The following is a 27,808-nucleotide window of genomic DNA, read 5'->3' on the forward strand; positions in this document are numbered from 1 at the left end:
TCTCTCTCTCTGTGACTATCATAAATAAATAAAAATTAAAAAAAAATCTATACATTTTTTAGAGGAAATGTTCCTAAGTTAATCTATAGATTTATTTGAAATTTCATCAAAACCCCAATGAGATTTGAAATTTAAAAAAAATCTAAAATCTTATAAGAAAAACACTGGAGAAGATCAAAGATAATTTATAAGATTAATGATATTGCCCTAAAATAAGATGATATAATTGAAGCTAAAATGGAGAACTTCATTATACATATGAAAAAAATGTTAAGAATGCTCAGTCAGCAAGTCACTTAGAAACAGACCAGTATATGGATTACATATGTATATATGAATTTAGTATATATGCATATATACTTTACATATTATATAGATCCATGAGTAGGAGAAGGATTATTCAGTAAATGGTGCTAAGAAAATGATTTACCTCTGGTGAAAAATAATATTAGGCTTTCATCTCATGACCCACATCATATATATATATATTGATTTAATACAGACTGATTAAATCACTGATTAAAGTTTTCAGGCAGAATTTCATTAACTTCCATGTTGTTTCGTGAAGGCTGGTGCATTAGAAATACAGTACAAATTTAACCCCATTTTTATCTGCTTTTCAAGATTAGCATAAGATTTCTTTTTTAAAAAGGGTTGTGCTGCTTTAACGTAAATGTTTAAAATTCACCAAAGTCGGTTTTTATATGGTTGAAAACACATATGCATTTTTTGAGAATTAGATAAAATGGAAGAACTCAGAAAAAATACCTAAGAATTTGGGACACATAAGGTTTTTTAAACTGTAGGTAAAAACATGGAAATCAGACAATAGGAAAAATATTTGCCATGGCTATGACAGGTAAGAACTTTTGTAAATTAAAATGGAAGACTGGATATCTACTAAAAATTGGCAAAAGACATCAGCAGATTAAAGCAATGAAATCCCACTTTCATTAACAATTATAATAGCTATTTTCAGTGAGTAGAGAGTGATCGATGCTTACACACTACTTACAATGAGGGTAAATTGATAGATTTTGGACTTATGATTTGGCTAATAAGCCTCAAAAGTCTTGATATTCTTTCCTACAGTGATTTCATGTCTAGACATATATCTTTTGGAAATAGATTACACATTTTAGAGCATTTCTATTTCCAAAAACAGATGCCTGCTAAAGTTATGTAATTGAAAAAAGAGCTATATAACATTCATGTTTTAGAACTTGCACTAGAAAGCCATTAGACAAAGCCACTCTTTCAAAAACTTCTCTTTCACTAGCCTCTATTCTCTCTACCTGTTGACCTCCTTACTTACTCTGCAGGTCCTTACTTTGCAGGTCTGTAATTGCCACCATATCCATGAATATATGTTTTTTAATTCTATTGCCTGCCACTAACTTGTAACTTCCTTCTGGGTCTCTGTTCAGATTTCTGAGTGGGGAAGATGATTGGCTCAATTTTCATTACTACCTCTACATAAGCCTTTAAAGCCAGGCTAAACCATAGGCTCCTGGGAAGCCTTTGGATTGGCTAGCTTTGTATCAGATGTTCACTCTGGTCCCTTCAGACATGCCCAGGAATAGGATAAGGCATAGAACACGGCCCTTTTAGGCTGATGTTCCAAAAGGTTTCCCCAGAAAGTGGCAGCAGGTTTAAGCATTCTGAACTACATTAGACCCACAAAGATAAATATTCAAGATATTTATTGAGGTTATTCTTTATGCTGTGCTACCCTCCCCCAAATAGGGGAAAGGTCAAATAAATTATGATGCACCTGTATGTGTAATATGCAGTCATTTAAAATTATATTTTCTAAGACTATTGTAATGATAATGTACCCTACAGTGTTAAGTACAAGATAAAGAACTGTATATGGGGTAAGATTCTATTTATATATTTATATAGATAGTCTCATGGGGAAAAATCGGATATATATATATAAATATATACACACAAAAATGTTAGTGGATCTATTTGATAGACTGGATTGTGGCTATCTTTATGTTATTCATACTTTTCTGTATTTTTTATATTTTTATTAGTGCTTTATTTTCATAAAAAATAAAATCACATTTTTACATACAACTTATTTAAAATGTTAATGGTTAATATTCCATTGTGTTACTGTACCATAATGCTTATCTCTATATCAGGGATTTGGACTTTTCATTTTTATATCATGTATTTAACTGCCATAAATGTCATGTCTGAAGTTTTCGATTATTCTTGTCAACTTTTATAATTTTCTATGTTCAATTACTGAAATACAGGTCACAGAGTGTAATTTGTACAAAGAATTAAATAATAGTGGGACGCCTGGGTGGCTCAGTGGTTGAGCGTCTGCCTTTGGCTCAGGGCATGATCCCAGAGTCCCAGGATTGAGTACTGCATCAGGTTTCCTGCAAGGAGCCTGCTTCAGCCTGTGTCTCTGCCTCTCTCTCTCTCCTTCTGTGTGTCTCACGAATAAATAAAATCTTAAAAAAAAAGAAATTAAATAATGAAATTAAATGATGTAAACAGCCAGCTACAAGTACCCTGACACTGTTGGTGTAGAAAGTGTCAGTGAAAGGAGAGGTTAAAGGATGGCCAGATCATGAAGGACTTCCTGTGTCTAACTAAAAAAATTCTGTTGGTCGTGAAGAAACATGAAGAGTGTGATACTGCCATTTTGAAAAAAAAGATGGCTTTAACAACAGTGAGGAGATTGGATATATTGTAGAGTGAGGGAAGAGAATGAGGAAGAATGGAGGTCCAAGACCATTTAGCACACCACTAGGTGGTATCAATGAGTTTTGACAGTAGGAGGTAGTTTTTTTAATTGTTTCTTTGAGTGCTCACCAGTATAAATTTGGAAAATATACTCACTAAAAAAATAAGGTGAGAGATAGTATGAAAAGCCATTGGAGGGTTTTAAGGAACAGATTTAACTTTAAATTTTAACAAGGTCCCTCTGAAGGCTGTGAGAATTGACCCAAGGTAGAGGCTAGAGGCAAAGCCAGGATTCCACTTGGAAGGTACTGCAGTAATGCCTTTAAGAGATAAAGTGTTAACATAGTGTTAACAGGGGAAGTGAGAGAAATAAATTTTGGATAGAGTCTCAGTATGATGATTATCAGAGGGCAGTTTTAAAATTGGGCTTTGGATAGCATATTAGTGGTGGCCAAAAAAGTTTAGAAATAGGAATTGCTTGTAAAAACTTGCAGTTGAGCACAATGGTGTTTTAGGAAGAGTGAAATTATCTAGATTAATGATTTCATTTTGGAGTTTGAGCTATTCCTAGTTTTTTTTCATCTGGATAATATAAAGCTCAAATTGTGCCATAAGACTAAATCATGCCCAACCTTGGGTAGGAGTTAGGGGGTGATTCTAATCTCAGCCCGAATAAACTGAAATTTTATTCAGTTATAAACTGGGGCCAGGAGTTGAGGAAGGCAGAAAAAGGGAGTTGGGTATTTCTTTTTTTAAAAAAAGACTTTTATTCATGAGAGACACACGGGGTGGGGGGAGAGAAAGAGTGAGAGAGAGGGGGGGGGGTGGGGGGCAGAGGGTGAAGCCAAGCTTCCTGCAGGGAGTCTGATGCAGGACTCGATCCGAGGACTCCAGGGATCATCTGAGCTGAAGGCAGACACTCAAGCACTGAGCCACCCAGGTGCCCTGGAGTTGGGTGTTTCAAGCAGACTGAGCAAAATACGGAGTCTCAGGAGTAAGTATAGCCTGGTGATTAATTAAGAGCTAGGCTGCCTGAGCTCACATCAGTTACTATGAAAATAAGTCATATTTCTACCTAATGCCAAAGGTCACAATCATTGGGCCAATGTGAACTAGGAGTAATGCAGACTGTCGCCAGGCCAACCGTCAGAGTCAGGCAGATGTGCCAGAAATGCCTACCAAACGACACCTACTAAATATTGTACTAGGCTTACGCAGGCTTGTGAGATCCACGATCTTCTGTTTTTGTTCATCTTCACAGATTCTAGAATTTGTAACACCGCTATGAGTCACGTGTACAGGTGTCTTTCACTAAACATTAAAATTGCCAAATGAATTCGAATCTTAACTTTTTTTTTCTTTTTTGGAAAAAGTTCTCCTGGTGAACAGTGAAAAGGCACAATGGCTGAGAGATCTGAAGGACTCTGCGTGTTACCGAGGGTCTTTTACTGGCTGCATGGCACTGGGATAATCATTTGACTAAGCACCGTGAACTGTAAATTACTAGAGGTTGGATCAACAAGTCTTAAGTCCCCTCATGAACTCTAGAATAGCGCATCACACATAGGAAAGTGCTCGTCTTCACGGCACACTCATTCTGCAAAATCTTAACGGTTCAACGTCATGTTAGTGTCGCAATCCAGGGAAGGTCCTGGCAAGCGGCACGCTGGAGTCCAGAGCGATCACGGCTCCAAAAGGCTCGCGAGGACCGCGACCACCGCAAGCGGAGCCGCCCAGCCGGAAACCGCGAGGTCTTCGGACACCAAATGGAACCGGCTTTCACGGCCCCGGGGACGGGAGGTCGCGGTACACCTCCAGTAGCAAGTGCAAGAGAAGAGAAGCCCAAAAGTCAGAGCGGTTACCCGGTTTTCCTGGGAATGCTTGTCAAGTCCAGCACCGCGAGGCGGCCGCGCAGGTACAGGCGGACCGCCCCGCCGCCGGCTGACCCCCACCGCGCTTGCGCACAAGGACGGACGCGGCCGCAGGCCACCACGCAGGCTCCGCGCCGCCCCACTTCCGGTCCCCCTGCCCCGCCCCGGCCCCACGTGGGCGGCGCCTTCCGGCCGGGATAGACCCCTGAGCCGCCGCCGAGGGAGAGGCCCGCGGTGGTGGGGTCGAGCCGGGCGGGGGAGCTGGGCTGGGCTGGGCTGCGGAGCCTTCCGGCCTGCCCTGCCCTGGGACACCGGAGGCGCTCCCAGGCAAGCAGAGATTTAGGCGGGATTTCTTGTTTTTGTTGACAGGCTGACGCCCGGACTGCAGACCTCGCAGGGCTCCTCTGGAGCTTCCTGCAGCTCTTGGGACTGCCGACGGTGAGCTCAGACCACCAGGGCCGAGCCAGGCGACTTTATTCTGGAAATGATGGGAGGGATTTGGAATCCATCTAATCCCTCAGGGCGGTGGGGCCTCGAGAAGTAACCTCGCGAAACTGCAAAAGGGACCGTCCTTGCGCTCTTCTCCCGCAGGTCCCTCTTACACATTTTCATTCATAAGCCAAACCCACTGAGCTGTTACCGTCTTGCCTTAGAAGATGTAAAGGAAAATTCTGTCACCTTATTTCCCGCACTCGCTAGACCGGTACATAGTTACGGTCTATGACAGTTACGGATCTTTAAAAATGTCTTTGGTTACATAGTTTTAACAATGAGATGTAAAAAATAAGTGGTAGGTCTCTTTCCTTCTCACTCACATTCAATATTATTTGTTGCCTGTCAGTATGATACTTTTTACAGAATACTTGTCCCCCCGCCCCAAGCCATACTAAATACAGGATACAGTCCAATAAATAATTGTAATAAGATTCCTATAGGTGCTATACACATGTAAGTATGTGGAATTTAGTAGATAGTCTTGGGTTGTCAGAGGTGGCTTTCTAGGGGAAGAAATCTCTTCAGCTGAGCTTGAAGGAATGAAAATTAGCTAGATGAAGAGAAGGAAGAGGTCTCCAAGAACAGGAAATATATGGAAAACCACACTGCTAAGCATACACAGTGGATGGGAAACTGGAAGCTGTTGCATGGCTGATACATGGAGTCCAAAGGGTGTAGGGCAAGAGAACATTAGAACATGAAAGGCAAATGAGTCATTTCAGAGTTTAGATTTCACCTTTTTAGGTCAACTTTTGTTGGCAGGGAGTCTTTGAAAGGTTTAAGCGTTTGTGTGCAATAATCAAAACTTGTATTTCATAAAAGATCCTCTGCCTGCATTTTACAAAATTTAAGGCAGAGACACTAGTTGAAGTAAGGTAGGAGAGAGGACAATAACCAGAAATATAAATATATTATCAGGAGGGATATATGCAGATACAAGGAAGAGTCTAAAAGATCTGGTGAGTATATTAACTAAGGTACAGGGCAACCTGTGATACAAAAGAAAAACAAAACACAGCAAAACCAGGAGCTTATATGTGACAAGTTTATTTCTACCAGTATGGAGGTAGATGGGTGGTCCAGGATCCCATTCCCAATACTGGCTTCCATTTGTAGTCCACTACAGTTACTACGGTTTTCATGGTTTCCCAGCCAGCAGGGAGAGGAAAAGGTGTCAGGAGAGTAGGATAATACCTAGCTTCTTGAAGACCTGGAAGTGACATACATCACTTCTGTTCACATCCCATTGGCCAGTACTAACAGAGGGAAATTTAGAGTTGGGTGGCTAAAATTCTATTGACAGTGAAAATGGGATGAATAATGATAATGGATAACAACTAGCAGAGTGCCTTAATAATTCATGGGATATGGCATACAGGCACAGAGAGAAGGGGCAGGTTTTTGAGATTAGACAACTGGACCATTCCCTGCACTGAGGCTGAACGGCTCATGAGCTATCCATATGGAGATGTCTTATAGGTCTGGAGCTTGGGGAAGATATTTTAGCTTGAGGTCATCCATGCAGAGATAGTAACTTAAGTTACTTCAGTAACTGAAGACTAGAACAGTGAGGAGAAACATCACATGGAGAGATAGTCAGATCTCTGACTCAGGAGGAACTGCTGTCAAAGATTTAAAAGGAAAATCAGGATACTGTAGTATCTTGTATACAATACAGTATACTGTACTATAGTATATAAAAAACAAGGGAAAAAGATACCTCAAGAAAAAGGGAGCCACTGATAGAGTCAAACACCACAGGGAGATAAAGGTGAAGGAAGATAAAGGCTGAAAAGTATGTTAGGTTCCAAAAAAGAAGCAGTTGGTTACTTTGTTGAGCACTCTTTCATTAGAGCGATGAGGATTATGATCAGATTGCAGGTTGTTGAGGAGTGGGCAGTGAGCCAGTATGGACAACACTTTCCGGAAGTGTGGCTGGCATGGAGATGAAAGAGAAGTATAATTACTATGGGTAGTAGAGCAGAGAGGTTTTTGTTTTGCTATGTTCCTTTCCTAGTTTTTCAAGGTAGATGTGACCTTTTAAATGCTGATGAGAAGATGCCAAGTATAGAAGGTGAATTTAAAGATATAAAAGGCGGGGGGGATCCCTGGGTGGCTCAGTGGTTTGGCGTCTGCCTTTGGCCCAGGGCGCGATCCTGGAGTCCCAGGATCGAGTCCCGCGTCAGGCTCCTGGCATGGAGCCTGCTTCTCCCTCGGCCTGTGTCTCTGCCTCTCTCTCTCTTTAGGTCTATCATGAATGAATGAATGAATGAATAAATCTTAAAAAAATAAAGATATAAAAGAGGTGATTGATGGGAGTGGGGATTTTTTTGCATATTAAAAATAATTTATTCCTTTTTTTCCTTTTAATTTAAATTCAATTTGCCAACATATAGTATAAGGGAGTGATTTCTCTAAGAAAGTGAAAAGGGAAAGATGCAGAGCACCATGGTATGAAAGGATAGTTCTTCCATTGTTACAGAGGAGAAATGCACTCTGAAGATTTGATGGCAGGATCTGGAGATAGTTTTGGTCTGGCAGTATGCAACTTCTCTGATGGACGCTGATCTTCTGAGAGCTGGGTGTGGTGATTTATGAAGGTGAGGAGAGTAAGAAGGCATAATTCTGCATAATTCATTTAGAAATTGTGTCTAAATAGTGTTTGGGAAATGGAAAAGACTGCTGTCTGGGGAAGGAGAAGGATTTCTGGTAAGCATCAATGCCCAGTAAAGAGCTGGATGACTAGCTCAGATCATACAGCAGGTACATGGTGCCAGAAACATGTTCACTGTAAAAGCTGAAAGAAGAGTCCTATATTTGTCTTCTGTAGGCTCTCAGAGTAGGGAGGAAGTGGACAGCCACATGCAAAAAAAAAAAAAAAAAAAAAAAGACAAAAGTAGAGGACTCTTATACCATATACAGAAATTAAATAAAGGGATGCCTGGGTGGCTTGGCAGTTGAGCATCTGCTTTCGGCTCAGGCTGTGGTCCCGGGGTTCTGGGATCAAGTCCCACATTGGGCTCCCTGCATGGAGCCTGCTTCTCCCTCTGCCTGTGTCTTTGCCTCTCTCTGTGTCTCTCATGAATAAATAAAATCTTTTTTAAAAAATTAAATAAAAAATGGATTAAAGACCTGAAACCAAAAAAAAAAAAAAAAAACTGAAACCATAAAACAAATGAATACAGAATAATTTTCTACATTAACTCATAAGTGTTCACACTCCAGTATACCTTTTTGGTTTTTGAATAAGATGAGCTTTAACAAAAAGCCCCAATCATAATTCATTGGAAATGTCTCCTATAGAAGTATTTTGGGGCAGATTAAAGATAAGCTTGTCTCAGGATAACCTTTGTCTCAGGATCCCAAAGGGATCCTGAAGTAACTTACAGAAGGAAAAGGAAGTTCTAGAGCATCGAGTATTAAGACATTTTATTGACCTCTTAATATTTGGTATAAATGATAAACCTGAAGCTATGGATCTCTCTCCAGCCTAGATCCCAAAGAGTACTTTTAAAAATGCAGATATGAAGACTACCTATAGATTTGTTAACCCACCTCCCACTGCAGTTGATAACTCTCCTCCAATTCTAGTCCCCACTCAGCACCAGGACAGTGAAGAATACTATCAGGGATGGAGTAATTTGCCATGGCTGTCATCTCTATTAATTCAGAGAGTTCAGTCCTTAGAAGTATAGTCTTTCTGTATTCTTCTGGGCTCCTGGTTTCTTATGACCTTCTTAGAAGGACTGAAAGTTTGAGTTTTATTAAAATATCCAACTCCAAGGGTTTTGCTTGGCTCCTCACTAATACCTACTTCAATAAATCATGTGAATATAGGATGCCATAGTTCCCATTTATGAACCAGGAATGATGGCAACAGATAACAGAATAATGATAGGCAGACTTGTATGGTGATACATTTAACTCCAAACCCTTCTGGCTTCATTTGAGAGCCTGGAAACCACCTCAGATTCCTATCCAATAACAGATTTCTCTCCAATATTAATTCCGTCATATCAATTAAAGAATAATCCCTGACAAATGTTTTCTTGCATTTACTCTATTCACTGGATTCCTTCCAGTATAAATTCATTGATGTAGGTAAGTAATCCTTTGTTGCTTCCTGTTAGAGGACTTCTCTTGAGTATGAAGTTTTTGGTGTTTTTTAAGGTTTGAATTCCTGTTGAAGGTTTTCTCACATTCCTGACATTTGAATGGTTTCTCTCCTGTATGAATCATTTGATGTCGAATAAGCGATGAGCTTCGGCTGAAGGATTTTCCACAGCTTTTACATTCATAGGGATTATCTCCAGACTGAAGTCTTGAATTTTTATTACGGTCTTCACTCTCACTGACAGCTTTTCTACAGGTATTGCCTTCACAGACCTTTGCTTCAGTATGAATTTTTTGATGCTTAGTAAGGTTTGTACGTCTGTTGAACAATCTCCCACATTCACTGCATTTATAGGGTTTCTCTCCTGTGTGAATGATCTGATGTCGAATGAGGGATGAACTCCGGCTGAAGGCTCTTCCACATTGATAGCATTCATAGGAATGCACTAAGGTATGACCTTCTGGGTACTGAACACCTATACCCAGGCTCAAGGCATTCCCACATTCATCATATTTTGAATATTGCTTACCTGAGTCTATATTAAACTTGAAGTTAGTTTTAAACTTATCACATTTTGAGGACCCCTTTCTTATAGGAATTCCTTGTTGTATACCCAAAATTGAATTAACTGACTTAACATCTAAGCTTTTCTTATTCTCTCTACTTTCAAAGTTTCCCACCTCAGAGCAGACTGTCTTATGAACAAAAGCTTCTGACAAATTTATGTCCCAGTGTTCCTGTTTCCTATATAGCCAATCATCGCTCACCCAAGCATCTAAAGAAGGGGATCCACTTTTGGTCAGTCTTGTCATAATCACGCCAGGAGATGAAACTTTTCCAGAAATGCTCTGCATTGGAACTGAATCTTGGTTTTCTGAAATTACCTCTCTGTCTATAAAAAGAAATAAAAAATTCCATGAAATAGAAGAAAGGCAAGTGTTTAATTAGGAAAGGAATGCTAAACCACACAAGGGAATATGCATATTTTATAGGTCTTAAATACAGAATGGAAATGTGAGGTGAAATTAGAAAAGGGGAATTATAGAAAAAATAAAAGGGAAACAGTATTAAAAAGGAGGTCAGGAGGGATCCCTGGGTGGCGCGGCGGTTTGATGCCTGCCTTTGGCCCAGGGCGCGATCCTGGAGACCCAGGATCGAATCCCACATCGGGCTCCCAGTGCATGGAGCCTGCTTCTCCCTCTGCCTGTGTCTCTGCCCCTCTCTCTCTCTATCATAAATAAATTAAAAAAATTATAAAAATATTAAAAAAAAAGGAGGTCAGGAGATCATAAAATATGAGGACAGCTATTTAGGAATATTAGAGAGAATACATAGGGCTTGGTAAAATACCGGCATATTAACTGGGATGGGGTGACCTATTACAGTTCAAATTATTACTGGTTCGGGGATCCCTGGGTGGCGCAGTGGTTTAGCGCCGGTCTTTGGCCCAGGGCGCGATCCTGGAGACCCGGGATCGAATCCCACGTCAGGTTCCCGGTGCATGGAGCCTGCTTCTCCCTCTGCCTGTGTCTCTGCCTCTCTCTCTCTCTGTGACTGTCATAAATAAAAAAAAAAAAAAAAAAAAAAAAAAAAAAAAATTATTACTGGTTCATAAATAGTCTGTGTGGGCTATACCTAACTTTACTTTTTACTTTTTTAAAAAATTTATTTAATTTATTTATTCATGAGAGACACACAGAGAGAGAGGCAGAGACACAGGCAGAGGGAGAAGCAGGCTTCCTACAAGAAGCCTGATATGGGACTCGCTCCTGGATCCTGGGATCACACCCTGAGCCAAAGGCAGATGCTCAACCACTGAGCCACCTAGGCTTCCCATCAAAATCCCTTTCTCATTTAGCTTCTGTATAAATATGTCCAATATACTGTATTTTTTAGCAATTTTTTAATAATTAAATTTCACTGACTTCCCTTTATCCTTCTGCACCTAACTTCAGCTTTATCTAATGCTTTTACTTCCACATTTTATTGCTAGCCAAAACACATCTTCAGCTTTCTAGTCTCACATATATTATCCACTTTTTTTTTTTTTAAATCTGTCTCCAAGACAATGCCACTTGGCTATCCTACTACTGTCTTCCAACTCAATAAACGAGCCTGAGAATTTTCATCTTTAATGTGGAAAGAACCTCCCTCAATGTCCTTACTTGTTTGGTGAGTCATTGTTCTTCTAATATTTATACTAGTGTCTGCAAAGATTTCTTGCATACTCATTGCTCTTTATTTCTTGTATCTAATCTGCCCTGAGGTACTATTATTTTATGAAATGACTTTTACCTCAAAGCAGCCCACTGATACATCCAATTTTGTCAAATACTTATTAATTCACCCTGATTTAGCCTAATTTCTAGCAGAAATTGTCTGTATAATGCACCAGAAACTGGAGGATTAAAACAATCTCCTAGGGCAGAGTCTAGGAATATAATGAGAGTACTGACTATAGTTTCCCTGTTTCTGCCTCTTTTTTTTTTTTTTAAGATTTTATTTATTTATTCATAGACACAGAAAGAGAGGCAGAGACACAGACAGAGGGAGAAGCAGTCTCCATGCAGGGAGCCCGATGCGGGACCCGATCCCGGGTCTCCAGGATCACACCCCAGGCTGCAAGCCGCGCCAAACCGCTGTGCCACCAGGGCTGCCCTGTTTCTGCCTCTTAAGTGTATACTGGGTATGTGGGCAGATAATCTATATTTTAATTCATAGATCTTCAGTGAGAGAGAAACCTCTTCTAAACCTGTACCTAATTTAGGTGGTGAGATCCTGGACTTCAAGCTTGATCCATAATGAGATGACGTCTCTTAGGAGAGAGTAAGTGTATTTAACAAGGGAGAGGAAAATAATTATTTGTGTCCAGAGACAGACCAAGTAGATCAAAATGGTTGCACATTCATAAAAACCCACAGTTAACATTGCACTCTAAGGGGGAAAAACAGAGCTCTTCCTCTAAGATCAAGACAAGGATGTCCACTCTCACCACTTTCATTCAACATAGTACTGAAAGTCCTAGCCACAGCAATCAGAGAAGAATAAGAAATAAGAGGCATTCATATTGGTAAATATGAAGTAAAACTCTATTTGCAGATGACATGATGCTATATATAAAAAACCATAAAGACTCAAACAAAAAACTACCAGAACTAATAATTTAGTACAGCTGCAGGATACAAAATTAATATTACAGAAATCTGTTGCAATCTTAAAATGAAGTAGCAGAAAGAGAAATTAAGAAAATAAACCAAATGGGAGGAGTGGGGAAGGGAGGAGAGGGAAAGGAATGGAGGAAGGAAGCAAACAGTCCTGTTTACAATTGCACCGAAAAGAACTAAATATATAGGGGAAGTGAGTGGAGGGATGGAGTAACTGGGTGATGGGCATTAAGAAGGGCACTTGAAGTAATGAGCACTGGGTGTTGTATGCAACTGATGAATCACTAAATTCTTCTGCTGAAACTAATAATACAGTAGATGTTAATTAAACTGAATTTAAATCAAAAATAGAAAAGAATAAAAAATACAGGAATAAATTTAATCAAGAGTCAAACACCTACACTCTGAAAACATAAAACGGTACTGAAAAATGACTTGAAGCTAATAACACTAAGAAATGGAAGGATATCCCACGTTCATGGATTGGGAGAGCCAGTATGTTAAAATGTCCATACTACCCAAAGCAATTTACAGATTTAATGCAACCCCTATAAAAATACCAATAGCAATTTTCACAGAACTAGAGCAAAGAATAGTAAAATTTGTACAGAACCACAAAAGACCCCAAATAGCCAACCAATCTTGAAAAAGAAGAACAAACCAGAAGGTATCAAGACATACTATGCAAAACTGTAGTAATTAAAACAATGGTACTGGCATAAAAAAATAGACACATAGACTAACAGAACAAAATAGAGAGCCAGAAATAAACCCACAGTTTTATGATAATTGATCTAAGACAAAGGAGGCAAGAATACACAATGGGAAAAAGATGGTCTCTTCAACAAATGGTGATGGGAAAACTGGACAGCTACACGAAAAAGAATGAAACTGGACCCCTTTCTAACACTATATACAAAATTTAACTAAAAATGAATTAAAGACAAAAATGTGAGACCTGAAACCAAAGAATTCCTAAAAGAAAACATAGGCAGTAGTTTCTCTGTCATTGGTCATAGCACCATTTTTCCAGATATGTGTCCTTTGGCAAGGAAAACAAAAGCAAAAATAAACTATTGACACTACACCAAAGTAAAAAATATTTTGTACAGTGAAGGAAACCATCAACAAAATTAAGGACAACCTACTGAATGGGAGAAGCTATTTTGATTTTTAAAAATTTTTTAAAGATTTTATCTATTTGAGAGAGAGAGAGTGAGAGCATGAGCAAAGGTGAAGTGTAGAGGGAGAAGTTGACGATGCAGTGAGCAGGGAAGCCCAAGATGGGAGTTGATCCCAGGATCATGACCTGAGCTGAAGGCAGACACTTAACCAACTGAGCTAGCCAGATGCCCTGAGAAGGTATTTTCAAATCACATATCCAATAAAGGGTTAGAATCCAAAGTATATAAAGAACTTATACAACTCAACATGAAAAAAAAACCCCAATAACAATCCAATTCTAAAATGCACAGAGGACCTGAATAGATATTTTTCCAAAGCAGACATTAGATGGCTAACAGACACATGAAAAGATGTTCAACATCACACATCATCAGAGAAATGTAAATCAAAACCACAATGAGATATCACCTCACACTGGTCAAAATGGCTAAAATCAGAAACACAAAAAATAAGTGCTGGCAAGGATGTGGAGAAAAAGGAACCCTTGTGCACTGTTACAGGAATGCCAGCTGGTATAGCCACTATAGAAAACAGCATGGGGTTTCCTCAAAAAATTAAAAATAGAAATCCTATATGATCTAGTAATTCCTCTACTGGATATTTAGCCAAAGAAAAGGAAAACACTAATTCAAAAAAATATATATACCCTTATGCTTATGCAGAATTATTTATAATAGCCAAAATATAGAGGCAACCAAAATGTTCATCTATAGAGGACTGAATAAAGGCAATGTGGTGTGTGTGTGTGTGTGTGTATACACACATACATAAACACACGTATATACGCATACATATACCCACACACGTGTATACATGTCTATATATACAGACATGTATACATATATATACATCCATACATACACATATGATGGAATACACTACTTACTAAGTCATAAAAAATAATGAAATCTCACCATTTGCAACAACATGAATGGATCTAAAGGGGATCATGGTAAGTAAAATAAGCCAAAGACAAATACCTTAAGATTTCACTCGTAAGAGGAATTTAAGAAAAAAAAAAAAACAAAGGAAAAAAGACAAACAAAAAACCAGAGTCTTAAATACAATGAACAAACTGGCACTTGTCAGAGGGGAGGTGAGGGCATTGGGTGAAATGGGTGAAGAGGCTTAACAGTACACTTAGGATGATGAACACTGAATAATGTATAGAATTGTTGAATTATCATATTGTACACCTGAAACTAATAACACCACATATTAATTATACTAGAGTAATAAAAAGAAATAGATACACTCTCTCATAGAGAAGTGGAATTTATTTTTCTTTCTCTTGAAAATGGGCTACTCCTGTAACTGCTTAGCCAAAGAATGTAGAAGTGATACCATGTCACTTCCAGGCCTGGCCTTTAGGAGACTAACGATTTCCAATTCCTCTCAGGATATTCCCAGAACCTGGTTGGCACGCTATGAGAAACCCGTGCCTCAAGAAGAGACCACATGGAAGTGCCATGGTCCACAGGGCAAAAGTTCCCAGTAACATCAATGTCAACTGCTAGCCATGTGATAAGCCATCTTGACCATTCCATCCCAGCAGAACACTGTATTCTCAGCCACATCATATGAATCCTGAGAACTCCTAAGTCAATTCACAAAATTGTGATAGTTAATAAAATGGTTGCTGTTTAAAGTAAGTTTTGAGGCAATTTGTTAGAAATAATCAGTAACTGAAACTGACGCTGTTCCAGCAGTATTTACTGATTGGAAAATACCTAAATGTGTTCTCTAAGTAAATCTCTGATATTCTCATATTTCTACAACTCATTTTTCATATAACTCCTTTAGTCCTTTTAAAATCACTTTCATATATTTTGTTATTTTCAAATCAGTACTAACATATAGGAAAGCTACCAATATTTTTATTTTATATCTGGCCATCTTAACAAAGCTCTTAACAGATATAACAGTTTTGACAATAAGTTTCTTGGATTTTCTAAGTAGAAAAGCTATCATTTACAAATAATGGTCTTTTTTCCTTTTTTTCTACTAACTTTCTCATTTTTTCATTTATGTCTTTCAGGTCAACATTAAACAATTATAGCAACAGACACTCTTTTCTACTGATTTTAGTGGAAACACCAGTTTATCTTTACACCCATGATTTGTTCCCCTTTTGCCCTAAACAGATTCTGAATCATTGTCTTATTCCTGCCAATCCCAAACTGATAAACTATGCTTTATCTACAAGACTTTGTCCCTATCTCTAACTTGAAACAAAAATGAACACTTTGAACCTTAGCCTATCATCCCAATCTTGGGTGTCTGCTCATAACTCCCCTGGAGACTAGCCTCTGCTAGGCCAAACCATCTCTGCCTTTCTTTGGCCTATCTGAAAGTTTCCCCTAAGTTTTCAAATCATTCCAGTGGCTTATCTGTGTTTAGTAGATTAAAATCCACAGGATTCTTTTTCATAGGTTTTGACTAATTAAGCTGTCCAAAATTTGACTTTATATTTCTGTCCAAATTTACCTTAAACTGTTTATAATAAACTTGGATCAGGGATCCCTGGGTGGCGCAGTGGTTTAGCGCCTGCCTTTGGCCCAGGGCGTGATCCTGGAGACCCGGGATCGAATCCCATGTCGGGCTCCCGGTGCATGGAGCCTGCTTCTTCCTCTGCCTGTGTCTCTGCCTCTCTCTCTCTCTCTCTCTCTTTATTTATTCTCATAAATAAATTAAAAAATTAAAAAAAAAAAACTTGGATCATTAGCACTTAAATCTAGATTTGCCTCTGATTATCTGAGGAGCCTTTAAAGTATATATATGTGCACATGTGTGTATATATATGTTTGTACATTCCATGTAGCTACATTGGGCTTCTCCCAAACAGAGTGATGTCAAGCTAGTTGAAGTAGTGGCTGCTAATTTCTAAGACAAAGAAGTGGCAGGTTCAAGTCTACATGCTAGACCTGGAAATGGCAGTGTCACTTCTGCTGCATTTTATTGATTAAACACAGTCTAGTGCTAGCTGAGATTCAAATGGAGGGGAAACATAGTCTGCATATTTTTTTTTCCTAACTGAAGTATAGTTAACACACAATGTTACATTAGTTTCAGATGTATCAAGTCTACATCTTGATGGAGAGAGAGATGAAGATTCTGTAGCCACCTTTAATCCACTGTAATCCATTAACCCTTTCAGAAAATAAATTACATTTACCAAGGTAAATTCCGGATTGACTGACTGAAGTATATTTAAATGATGAAATAGATGGAATCAGAAAGAAATTAGGAAATAGGTTTCTAATTTGGGGATGGAAAAATTCTTATGCCTAAAAATAACAGATATAAAGCACTGGGTATAAGATAGACATAATGATAACATAAATTTAAAAAATATGTACAGCAGACACAATAAAATAAACTTCAGTGATATTTAATTTGCCATAACTGTGATCAACAGTGGGAATTTACATAAGATCTTACTTAAAAATTTCTAAGGTCTTAATAGATAAAGGACCTAAAATCATTTACTAATCACAAATGACCAAAACAAATAATTTTTACCTTTCTCATAATCCAATATTTATCTAACCATTTTTTTCCTTGGTTCCTATAAATGTGCAAAAACTTGAGAAATAAAGGTAGGGCAAAAAGACACATGGTCCTTACCTTCAAGGAACATAAAGCCTAATGTGGAAGACAAAGACCTATACAGATACGAGTAAAATATAACTGTGATACGTGCTAAAAAGAGAAAATTATGATCCTATGGAAGTATATAACAGAAGAAACTATTCAAGACAGGTTTTCCTGAGGAAATGTGAAACTGAGATCTGAAGGAAGATGAAGAGTCAACTAGGCAAAGAATGAGAACGAGCACTTTATGTAAGGAAGCTGCATGTACAGAGGCCCTGAGTTGGAGGGCCAGCTGCACTCAAGGGTCATCTGGAATGTGTATCCTATGGAACTCTTTTCTCTGCAGTCTTTCTTCACCCATCAGAGTGCTTAGGACACAATAGATGCTAATATTTATAGGGTGATGACTACAAGAGCAGTGTGGTTTGGGTGTAAAGAGTGAGGGGAGGATGCAGTGTAAGGCAAGGTTGGAGAAGCAGGTAGGGACTAGGTAGGGAAAAGCAAAACTGCAGTCAACATAATGATTTAAGCAAGTACAGGACAGAATTCAATCTCTTTGATTGCAATGTGGGTCAAACACTGGAGCTGGGGGAAAAAGCAAAGAGACATGGCAAGATCATGCAGTATGATGAATTAAAAGATTGTGGGGATAGTGTAGAGGAGAGATGATGACGGTACATGGACTACAGAGAGAAGTGCAGACATTCAGGGGATATTGAGAAAGATAAAATAATACCAAGTATTAGAGAGATGAAGAAGAAGTGTCAAGGATAATACACTACACTCTATAACTGGATGGACAGCAGTGCCATTCACTGAGGAACAATGAAGGAGGACTGAAAAGGAAAAAGTTATGACTTTGGTTTTATAGAACTGGTCATCTTTCAGACATCCAAGAGAAATGTCACATATCTCTAAATTTTTCAATTCTGAGAAGAAGCCTAGATTGGGGACACAAACTTGTAAACTCACCTACACTTGTGTGTAGTAAGTGAAGTTGCAGTTGTGGATATAACTTAGAGAAGAAAACACAGAGTAATAAAAGAAGACAAAATGAGACCAAATGTTAAGAAACTCTGAAATTAGAGCTAGAGAGAGCAAGTCTCCAACAGAGAGAAGGGTCAGAAAGAGAGGAGGAAAATTGGAAGTTTTACAGGAACCTACAAGTGTTTTAAAAGTGAGGAGCAGGTAATAGAGGCACTTGCTGTGGAGAAGTCAGTGGGACAAGGAATGAAAAAATATCCACTAGAGTTAGCTATAAGAAAGTCATCTATGATCTTAGGAAGGACTGTTTCAGATGGAGATCTGGAATAAGAGTTAAACTGGGGGATCCCTGGGTGGCGCAGCGGTTTGGCGCCTGCCTTTGGCCCAGGGCGCGATCCTGGAGACCCGGGATCGAATCCCACATCAGGCTCCCAGTGCATGGAGCCTGCTTCTCCCTCTGCCTGTGTCTCTGCCTCTCTCTCTCTCTCTGTGACTATCATAAATAAATAAATAAATAAATAAATAAATAAATAAATAAATAAATAAATAAATAAGAGTTAAACTGGAATGGGGCGAGGGATAAATGCTGAGGAAATGAGACAAGTATAATATATCTTGAGAAGTTTGGCAATAAAGAGGTGGGAGATAGAGTAATAGGTTGAGAGAAAAAAAATGTTAAATCCTTAATGACCTGAAAATGTTAAAAAGCTAATGGGAGGATGAGGCAGAAATGGTAAAATCTTAAGTGAAAAAAGGCAGGGGAAAAAAGGCATGGGGTCCACTGGAAGAGGGTGGGAATTTACCTTAGAAAGGAAGAAATTAAATAATTTGCCTATCAAATCAAAGATTTCAGGTAAACAATATGGTTCTAGGGTGATAATAAATAGATAATACATTATTAGTGACCTATAAACTGGTATAACCTTTCTGTAGACAATACAGCACAAAGTAACAAGACTGTTAAATATATTCATGCCCTTTGATGCTGAAGTTTCTCTTCTAATAAGGTATATTCTATTGCCAGATATGCCTGAAAACTTGGCAACAACCTGAATGTCCTTGGGACGCCTGGGTGGCTCAGTGGTTGAGTGTCTGCCTTTGGTTCAGGGTGTGATCCTGGAGTCTCGGGATCGAATCCCACATTGGGCTCCCTGCATGGAGCCTGCTTCTCCCTCTGCCTATGTCTCCGCCTCTCACTCTCTGTCTCTCTCATGAATAAATAAATAAAATATATTTTTTTAAATAAATAAAATCTTAAAAGAAAAAAAAACCTGAATGTCCAACAGCTGGGGGTGGGGAATGGTCAAATATATTATGATACATGTATATGATGGAACATTACATGTGAATTAGAAACCACATTTCCATAGACTAAAGTGACCCAGGTAATTGCCCATCGTATTATATAAGGTGAGAAGACTGACATATATAAAATGACATATCCCTGACAAACTCAATTTTGGAAAAATAACAAATTTTCACAAGCCACAGATACATCATCACACACACACAAAAAAAGCCTAAGAAAATATATCAAAATGTTAGTACTGAAAAAAAAAATGTTAGTACTGCATAGCTCTGGGTAGTGAGATTATGTGGTGAGTTCTATTCCTCTTCATATTTTTCTATATGTATTAAAATTTATATTAAGCACACAATAATTGATAATCTCCCACAAACAAAATGTTAATAAGAATAAAGAGATTATGGGGTGTCTGGGTGGCTATGTTGGTTAAGTGTCTGCCTTCAGCTCAGGTCATGATCTCAGGGTTCTGGGATCGAGCTCCACATTGGGCTCCCTGCTTGGTGGGGAGGCGTCTCCTGCCATTCTCCCTCCCACCTCCCCACCCCCTCTTGTGCTCTCTGGCTCTATCTATCCCTCTGTCAAATAAATAAAATCTTAGAAAAAAAAAAAAAAGAAAGATTACAATGAAGGTAGAAAGAGAGGGCACAAGAAGTTCTATGGTAAACAAAAAGGAAAAACGGAAAATTACTAAAGTCACTCTAGTATAAAGCAGAGCTTTTCATTTTCTTTAAAAGAATATGATTTAATATTACGTTGGCTAGTTTGTTTACATAGCGCTTACTATGTGCTAAGCACTGTTCTAAGTGTGCTACCCATGTAAACTCACTTAATTTTCACAGGAATGTGGAAGAAAATACTGTTACTAATTCGATGCTATAGATGAGGAAACTGGCAGATAAGTTGCTCCAGGGCACACAGCTTTAAGTTTAGTCTCTATGATCCTCACCTACAACATTCTTTTGCCTCCCTACTTAAGAAAAAGAATCTGTGAACGAGAAGGAATGATGACTTTTTTTCCTTCAAAGCTTCAGCAGTCTTGCTGTTACCTCCTCAACTCTTAAAAGCTGTTAACAGTACACAGTGTGTTTAACAAAGAGAAGCTTCTTACAAATGCCTCGTATCTGCCTGGTTCTTACCAAAAACAGATGTGCTTGGGATTTCTTGCTCCATTATCCATCTTCTTTCCTTACTCTCCAAGTTGGAAATCTCAGCTGGTTTGGAAAGTAGAGGTTCTATTCATGGGGAAAATGAAAAAACAACAACAGGCAGACACTTCAGATATTTTTACAGGGAAAAGATTCCATCCTTATGTAGTAGTCAAAGAGCTGCTGAAATATAAGGCCAGGGGTCACCACAGACCTGGGTATTTCTAGCTCTTCCACAGAAAGGACTTCCCCTCAGATACAGCAGGAAAATCTGCTATTGTGCCCAAAGGATATTAGGAAACCTGAACCCAAACCCAAGTGCCCTTAACCACCACAGTAGTCCTATAGTTTTTAGCAGCAGATGAAGAGACTACTGATGGGCAGATGGGGGAAATACACAGAAGCCACCTTGATGCAATGAATTCAGGTTCTTATAGTTCTCCAGCATCACATCCCTGTACACGTTCTTTACAGCAGGGTCCAGTTGTCCCCACTCTTCCTCGCTGAATTCCACAATCACATCTTTGAATGTTACTGGTTCCTAAAACATTAAATTCCTTTTTAATCAAAGGGAACTCCCAAAAATATTAATAGAGGAGAAATGAATTTGGAAAGGATAGGCTGCCCAGAATATGTAAGAAACAGACAAACATTTGGGGTTCTAAGTGATGAAAATCGAAGTTATATTAGAGGTCTATCAACCTGGTACTCTTGTGAGGGCTGCAAAAGGAAAATCAAGTGTAGTCCTAATCCCAAATTTTCATTTTGGTTGAGAAAAAGACAGTTGGAATAATTGTGGAATAAAACATTACTATAGAGTAAGAATACTTGACATAAAAGGAGTTCAGAACAGAAGGAGTTTCAGGTAGATTTGAGGGGACTTTGTAATGAAGATGGAGCTTCTGCTAGCAGAAAAGGTAGGGTATTTTCTCTAATTGAGAAATGCAGTCTGCTAACTCCTTCCTATTTAGGGCTTCCGGCCCAGGGACATCTCATCATGCAGTCCTTTCCTGATTACCCAAACCAAGTAGCCACCCTCCTCATTGGTCTCTACTGTATTTATTTCTTTTCTTTGTAATAATTATTATTATCTGCAATTATCTTATTTGCATGTGTGTACCTATCTACTTCTACTGACATTTCCACAAAGGCAGGGGGTTTCCTTTTGTTCATCATCATATTCCCAGCCCTTAGACAAGTGGCATATCGGGAACTACACAAATATTTCTTATGAAGGCCTTCACACCAGCAATTGTTGCACTTCTCTCCCCAGGATTCTCAACCTTGTCATAATGGGCACCTTCGATCACAATGAAATACACGAATCTCTTTCCTCACTCTACCTCAGAGCCAGATGACTCTAAGACATCACGACTTTGTGAGTAAATCATCTACATTAGTTTTGCCTACTTCCTCCTCACTGTCTTCCTCAGTCCTCTGCAACCTGGCTTTTATTCCCATGTATGACAGTATCTCCACAATGCTTAGGAAATAGGTACTCTTCAGGCTAAATTTTCCTAAATTTTTAAAGGATTTATCCTTGAAATCTTCTCATCTTTGGCTTTTGGTGACATCCTATCTTCTTGGTTTTCCTCTACCATTTTGATGCTTTCATTTCAGTATTTCTTTGAGGTTTCCTCTGCTCCTGCCTAATCAATGACCTTACTCAGGATACTGTCCTTGGCTCCCTTCACTTTTCTTTTATTTTTTTTTAAGATTTTATTTATTTATTCATGAGAGACAGAGAAAGAGAGAGAGAGAGAGAGAGAGAGAGAGAGGCAGAGACACAGACACAGACAGAGGGAGAAGCAGGCTCCATGCAAGAAGCCTGACATGGGACTCTATCCAGGGAATCCAGGATCATGCCTTGAGTCAAAGGCAAATGCTCAACCGCTGAGCCACCTAGGTATCCCCCTTCACTTTTAATTCTAAACATTCTCTGGTGGGCTCTATTTCTATAGCTTTATCATCTACAAACTTGAGGGAAAAGATGCACAGAAAAATAGAAAGATTAAATATTTTCCAGAGAGTTCATCACCAACTAAAACAAAATGGATCCGGGATCCCTGGGTGGCGCAGCGGTTTGGCGCCTGCCTTTGGCCCAGGGCGCGATCCTGGAGACCCGGGATCGAATCCCACGTCGGGCTCCCGGTGCACGGAGCCTGCTTCTCCCTCTGCCTGTGTCTCTGCCTCTCTCTCTGTGTGTGTGTGATTATCATAAATAAATAAAAATTAAAAAAAAATAAATAAAACAAAATGGATCCAATGTCTTATGGGAGAAGTAACAGTCTTATGTCCTTAGATGGACCTATGTTTAGCAAAAGTTCAAAAGCCAAAAAGAAAAAGGTCATTCCAGTAAAGATCCTAATTCACCTGGGAATTGACGTTTAGTGAGTCAGCATCCATTTTCTCCTTAATGCTCTCCTTCTGGAGCAGGACAGAATCCTTGCAGGGTATCTCTGAGGAAGATGAACAAAAACATTAGGGAGATAAGGTTTGCCCTGGAGAAACACTTAATGATTATAGTAGTTTAAGCACATAGGAATCATCTTTAGAATTTTGGAAAAATAGCCATGTCAGCCCCTACCAGCAAACAGAATCTCCAAAGGTTGAGAGCTCAAACACTATAGTCTTTAAAAGCTCTAATAGTGATTCTGATTAGGGAGAAGAGGGATTAGGGATTAGGGATAATTAGAATTCTGTCCTAACTAAAGTCATTGCTTTGGGGTAAATTTTGAAATTGAAAATATGCATTCTCAAAGTTTGTACTTCATCAAGGCTGTTTTGAGCATTTGGAGTCCTTTGTAATTCCATATGAATTTTAGGATTAGCTTGTCTATTTCTGCAATAAAGGTAGCTGAATTTTGATACGAATTTCATTCAACTGCAGATGCTTTAGAGAGCATTATCACCTCAATATTAAGTCATCCAATACATGAATACAGGCTGTCTTTTTAAAATTATTATTATTATTTTTAAAGATTTTATTTATTTATTCATGAGAGACACACAGAGAGAGGCAGAGGGAGAAGCAGGCTCCATGCAGTGAGCCTGACGTGGGACTCGATCTTGGGTCTCCAGGACTACACCCAGGGCTGAAGACAGCGCTAAACCGCTAAGCCACTGGGGCCACCCTAAAATTATTTTTTGATGAAAAAAATTGATAGGTAATCCAGTCTCAGGGACCCAAGGCTGCTGACAGGCTCTGCAGGCCTCTCTGGGTACTCAAGGGTAGTAGTTATGACCTTTAAACCAGTTGTCTTCCATTTGACTTGTGGAGATGAGTGGGCAGTTGTAAATAAATGCCTTGTGGCTTTTGCCATCAAATCTTAAAAAACAACAACAAAAAAAGTCACATAAAGGTGGACCTACGCAGTTCAAGCCCATGTTGTTTAAGGGTGAGCTGCATAACAACAAATCAAATAACAGTAAAGACAGCTTTACTTCTTCCTTTCCAATTAGGATGCCTTTTACTTCTTTTTCTTGTTTAGTTGCACTGGCTAGTACCTGCAGTATAATGGTGAACAGAAGTGGTGAGAGTAGGTATCCTTATCTTGTTCCTTATCCTAAGGGCAAAGCTTTCAGTCTTTAACTATTAAGTATGTTGTTTGCTGTAAGTTTTTCACAGATGCCCTTTATCAGAAAGAAGAAATTCCCTTCTATCCCTAGCATGTTGAGTGCTTTTATCATGAAAGGGCATTGGATTTTGCCAAATGCTTTTCTGCATCGAGGTCCTTGAGATTTTCCCCTTAATTATATTAGTATGGTATATAATGTTGACTTTCATATGTTGAACCATCCTGTATTCCTGGGATAAATCCCTTTTGATCATGGTGTATAATCAATCCTCTAAAGTGAAGTCTCCAACTATTAAACTTGACCTCTTTCTCCCTTCATTTCTGTCAGTTTTCTGCTTCATATTTTTGGGAGCCTGATTGTTGCAATTCTTGCTCAATTACTTTTCTGAACTGATTTGCAAAGTCTATATTCTTTGTTGTATGTGTCCACTTAAGATTTCCTTAGCTACCTGAAACCAAAAAACCACACACACATACACACACACACATACACACACACACACCCATTTCCTAGTCTGCAGATGGGCTGTGTGTGTTGAAGCTGGCCTTCAACACTTAGCCAGATAATTTTTCAATTTTACCTTAATCTTTAGTTCCTGTTTATGAAAAGCCTGAAGGTCAGCCAAAAGTGACAGTTAAGGCCTTATCACATCTTTCTGAACATGTGCCCAGCCTTCTAGATCTCTAGGAATACATACAAACTTTTCAAATCCCTTATTCCCAGAGCATCTCATACCCCAACCTTTCCTCCCAATCTTTTTGTGTTTGCCTCAACAGTTATTCACTTAGTGGCAGAGGCTAACACATTTCCCATTAAATGCTTTGACAAGTGCCCTGTAGGTGGCTTACCTCTGCCCTGGGAGAGTTCTAAGTCAGATAAAATAAGAGCAAGTCCTTTGGGTGGGTTCTTCAGAGAGCCAAGACAGATTAAAAGAAACTAAAAACCTTTCTCATCCTCTATTACCTAGCAACCTCTCCTTTCCTCCTAAACCAAACTTCAATAGTCTATAATCATTATCACATTCATACCTCATCCATCCGTTTTGTTTTGGGTGGGGGTGGGGGAATGTGATAGGGAGAATAATAGACCCCAGAGATACCAACACCCTTAATCCTTGGATATACTGGCAAAAGGGACTCAGCAGGAACGATTAAAGTTAAGGACCTTGAAATGAGGAATTACCCTGGATTATTTGGGTGGTCACAATCTAATCACATGAATTCTAAATAACTGAAGGTTCCCAGCTGTGGTCAGTGAAAGTGAGACACAGTGAGAGGGAGAGAGAGGGAGAGAGAGGGAGAGAGAGGGAGAGGGAGGGAGAGGGAGGGAGAGGGAGGGAGAGGGAGGGAGAGGGAGAGAGAGGGAGAGAGAGGGAGAGAGAGAGACACACACAGAGAGAGCAAACATGCTCAACTGAGCAAGTACATGTACTGTGACCAAAGAATGGAGCAGAAGAGAAAGCAGCGTGGAAAAGACATGGCTCGCCATTGCCAGATTTGAAGATGGGCGAAGGGAATCATGAGGCTCAGAAAGGAATGCAGTCCTACCGAGGCCTTGATTTTTGTCCAGGGAGACCCATGTTGGACTACTGATCTACAAATGTGTAGTAAAATACATTCACATTCTTTTCAGCCACTAACTTTGTGGTCATTTGTTGTAACAGTAACAGAAAACTAAATATAACTAACTACAAATAAGCACCACTTCAACTCAATCTCTGAAACTTTTCCAGAGCTTAACAATTACTTCATAATCAACAATTTCAGGAAATTACTTTCAATACTTATCTTAAGAGGAAAACCTTTTTGTCACACCATTTTTGAACACTCCCTTCTTGAAGATTTCTTTCTTAGCTCAAGATACTAACGCTTCTTAGTTCTCTGATGTCCTAGGTCACAGTTTTCTAGCCTGCTTACCTAGCTTCTCTTCTTCTGTTTAGTCCTTTATTTCTTTTTCAAATAAGGACTAAACATAGGAACAATAACAATATCACTGTTCCCAGTCAATAATTCCTTGTCAAATATCCAATTAATTGCCTCATGACTTATAAGGTTCACACATTTATGTGATTGATCATACATCTTTTACATTAATTTCTAAATCCCTCTTCCATACCCCTACTTCTCCTTTAAAATTATTTTGTTTCAGAGAGGTGCCTAGGTGGCTCAGTCGGTTAAATGTCCAACTCTTGATTTTGGCTCAGCTCATAGATTATGGGGTCATGAGATGAAGCTGTATGCTGGGCTCCACACTCAGTGCAGAATACTGGAGGTTCTCTCTCCCCATCTCTCCCTCCCTCCCTGCTTGTGCACATGTGCTTGCTCTAAGTAAAATCTTTAAAAAAAAAAAACAAACAGAAACAAAATTATTTTGTCTTAGAAACTAGATTGTCCTGTGGTTTCTCAGAGTTTAAATTTTACTAATAGCATTCCCTTGGTATAATTTAACATGTTCCCCCATCTTCTGTATTTCCTATAATGAGTAGTTATATCTGCAATTGCCCTTAAATATTGATGCTCCCTGAGGATATATATTTCTCCTACTTCTGTTTGTACCTATAAGTTTTCAAACCCACAGAGACCTCAAATTAAACAAGCCACATTAAAAAAAAAAAGCCACATAATTACTGTATAAATCCCTTCCCATAAAATCTGCTACTTATGCCCCATTCTTATAAAGCAAGAACATGCACATTTACATCAATCTTATCCCACTCACACCTTACATGCAGCCCATAATTCCTTCTGGCTCAAACTCCTCTGTTTTCCCAATACTCCCTCATCCTTTTTAAAAATTATTTATTTATTTATTCATGAGAGACACAGAGAGAGTAGCAGAGACATAGGCAGAGGGAGAAGCAGGGTCCATGCAGGAAGCCCAAGGTAGGATTCAATCCTGGAACTACGGGATCACGCCCTGAGTCAAAGGCAGACACTCAACCACTGAGCCACCCAGGTATCCCTACTCCCTCATTCTTTAACACCTCATCTATCTTAACTGATTTTCCTGTTTTCAGAGCCCTCAGGTCTATCTTTTAAACAAGATGTTGATAAACTTCTTTTGCAAAGATTCAGATAGTAAATATTTTGGGTTTTGCAGGCAATACGGTCTCTGCTGTAACTAATCGACTCCAGTCATAGCATGAAAGTAACTGTAGACTAAAGGTAAATCAGTGGATGTGCTGTGTTCCAAAAACACTATTTCCAAAAATATTTGGCCTTTGGGCCATAGTTTGCCAACCACTACTCTCTAATGTTATCAAAATGACATTTTAAAAGGCAAATCAAATAATTTTACTCCCCTACCCATTCTGTGAGATCTCATTCCCTATTTCTATTTCCTACAGAATAAAATTCATGCTTCCTGATATAGGAAACTCCTTCAGGATCTGGACTTGACATCTTCTAGCTTCAGAGAGAGATAATTTATTTTCATATGGGAAGAGTCAATAACTTTTTTTTAATGCTCTTTTCGTCTTTTTACATGAGGTATAATTCACACACAATATCATACAGCTGACCCTTGAACAACAAGGGTGTCAGAGGCACTAACCTCCTGAGCAGTTGGAAATGTGCATATAACTTTTGACTCTCCAAAAACTTAACTACTCATAGTCTACCACTGCCTAGAAGCCATACCAATAACATAAGCAGTCTAATACA

General features: G+C 38.9%; 1 protein-coding gene and 2 long non-coding RNA genes across 7 annotated transcripts in view; 2 read left to right on the plus strand and 1 right to left on the minus strand.

Annotated features, from left to right (window-relative positions):
* Window positions 1–4,533: 4,533 nt before the first annotated feature.
* LOC129504911 (uncharacterized) lies at window positions 4,534–7,923 on the plus strand. The gene is made up of 3 exons (XR_008663435.1): window positions 4,534–4,624; window positions 4,950–5,018; window positions 7,558–7,923. It is a non-coding gene; the product is annotated as an uncharacterized LOC129504911 (long non-coding RNA).
* Window positions 7,924–8,487: 564 nt separating this feature from the next.
* ZNF215 (zinc finger protein 215) overlaps window positions 8,488–27,808 on the minus strand; it is a 29,984-nt gene continuing 10,663 nt past the window's right edge. For 4 of the 5 annotated variants that reach the window (XM_055317783.1, XM_055317785.1, XM_055317786.1 and 1 more), the window contains 4 exons: window positions 22,941–23,026; window positions 20,976–21,108; window positions 20,559–20,654; window positions 8,488–10,081 (listed from right to left, as the gene is read on the minus strand). In XM_055317783.1, the coding sequence (XP_055173758.1) occupies window positions 9,165–10,081; window positions 20,559–20,654; window positions 20,976–21,108; window positions 22,941–23,026 (1,232 nt within the window). In that variant the 3' untranslated portion in view covers window positions 8,488–9,164. The remainder of the gene's footprint in view (window positions 10,082–20,558; window positions 20,655–20,975; window positions 21,109–22,940; window positions 23,027–27,808) is intronic. The other variant, XM_055317787.1, reaches the window with a different exon arrangement.
* On the plus strand, window positions 9,539–14,639 carry LOC129504910 (uncharacterized). Its single transcript, XR_008663433.1, has 3 exons — window positions 9,539–9,639; window positions 11,255–11,361; window positions 11,707–14,639. It is a non-coding gene; the product is annotated as an uncharacterized LOC129504910 (long non-coding RNA).

This window comes from Nyctereutes procyonoides, unplaced genomic scaffold (genome assembly GCF_905146905.1).
Source record: "Nyctereutes procyonoides isolate TBG_1078 unplaced genomic scaffold, NYPRO_anot_genome, whole genome shotgun sequence".
Classification (NCBI taxonomy): domain Eukaryota; kingdom Metazoa; phylum Chordata; class Mammalia; order Carnivora; family Canidae; genus Nyctereutes; species Nyctereutes procyonoides.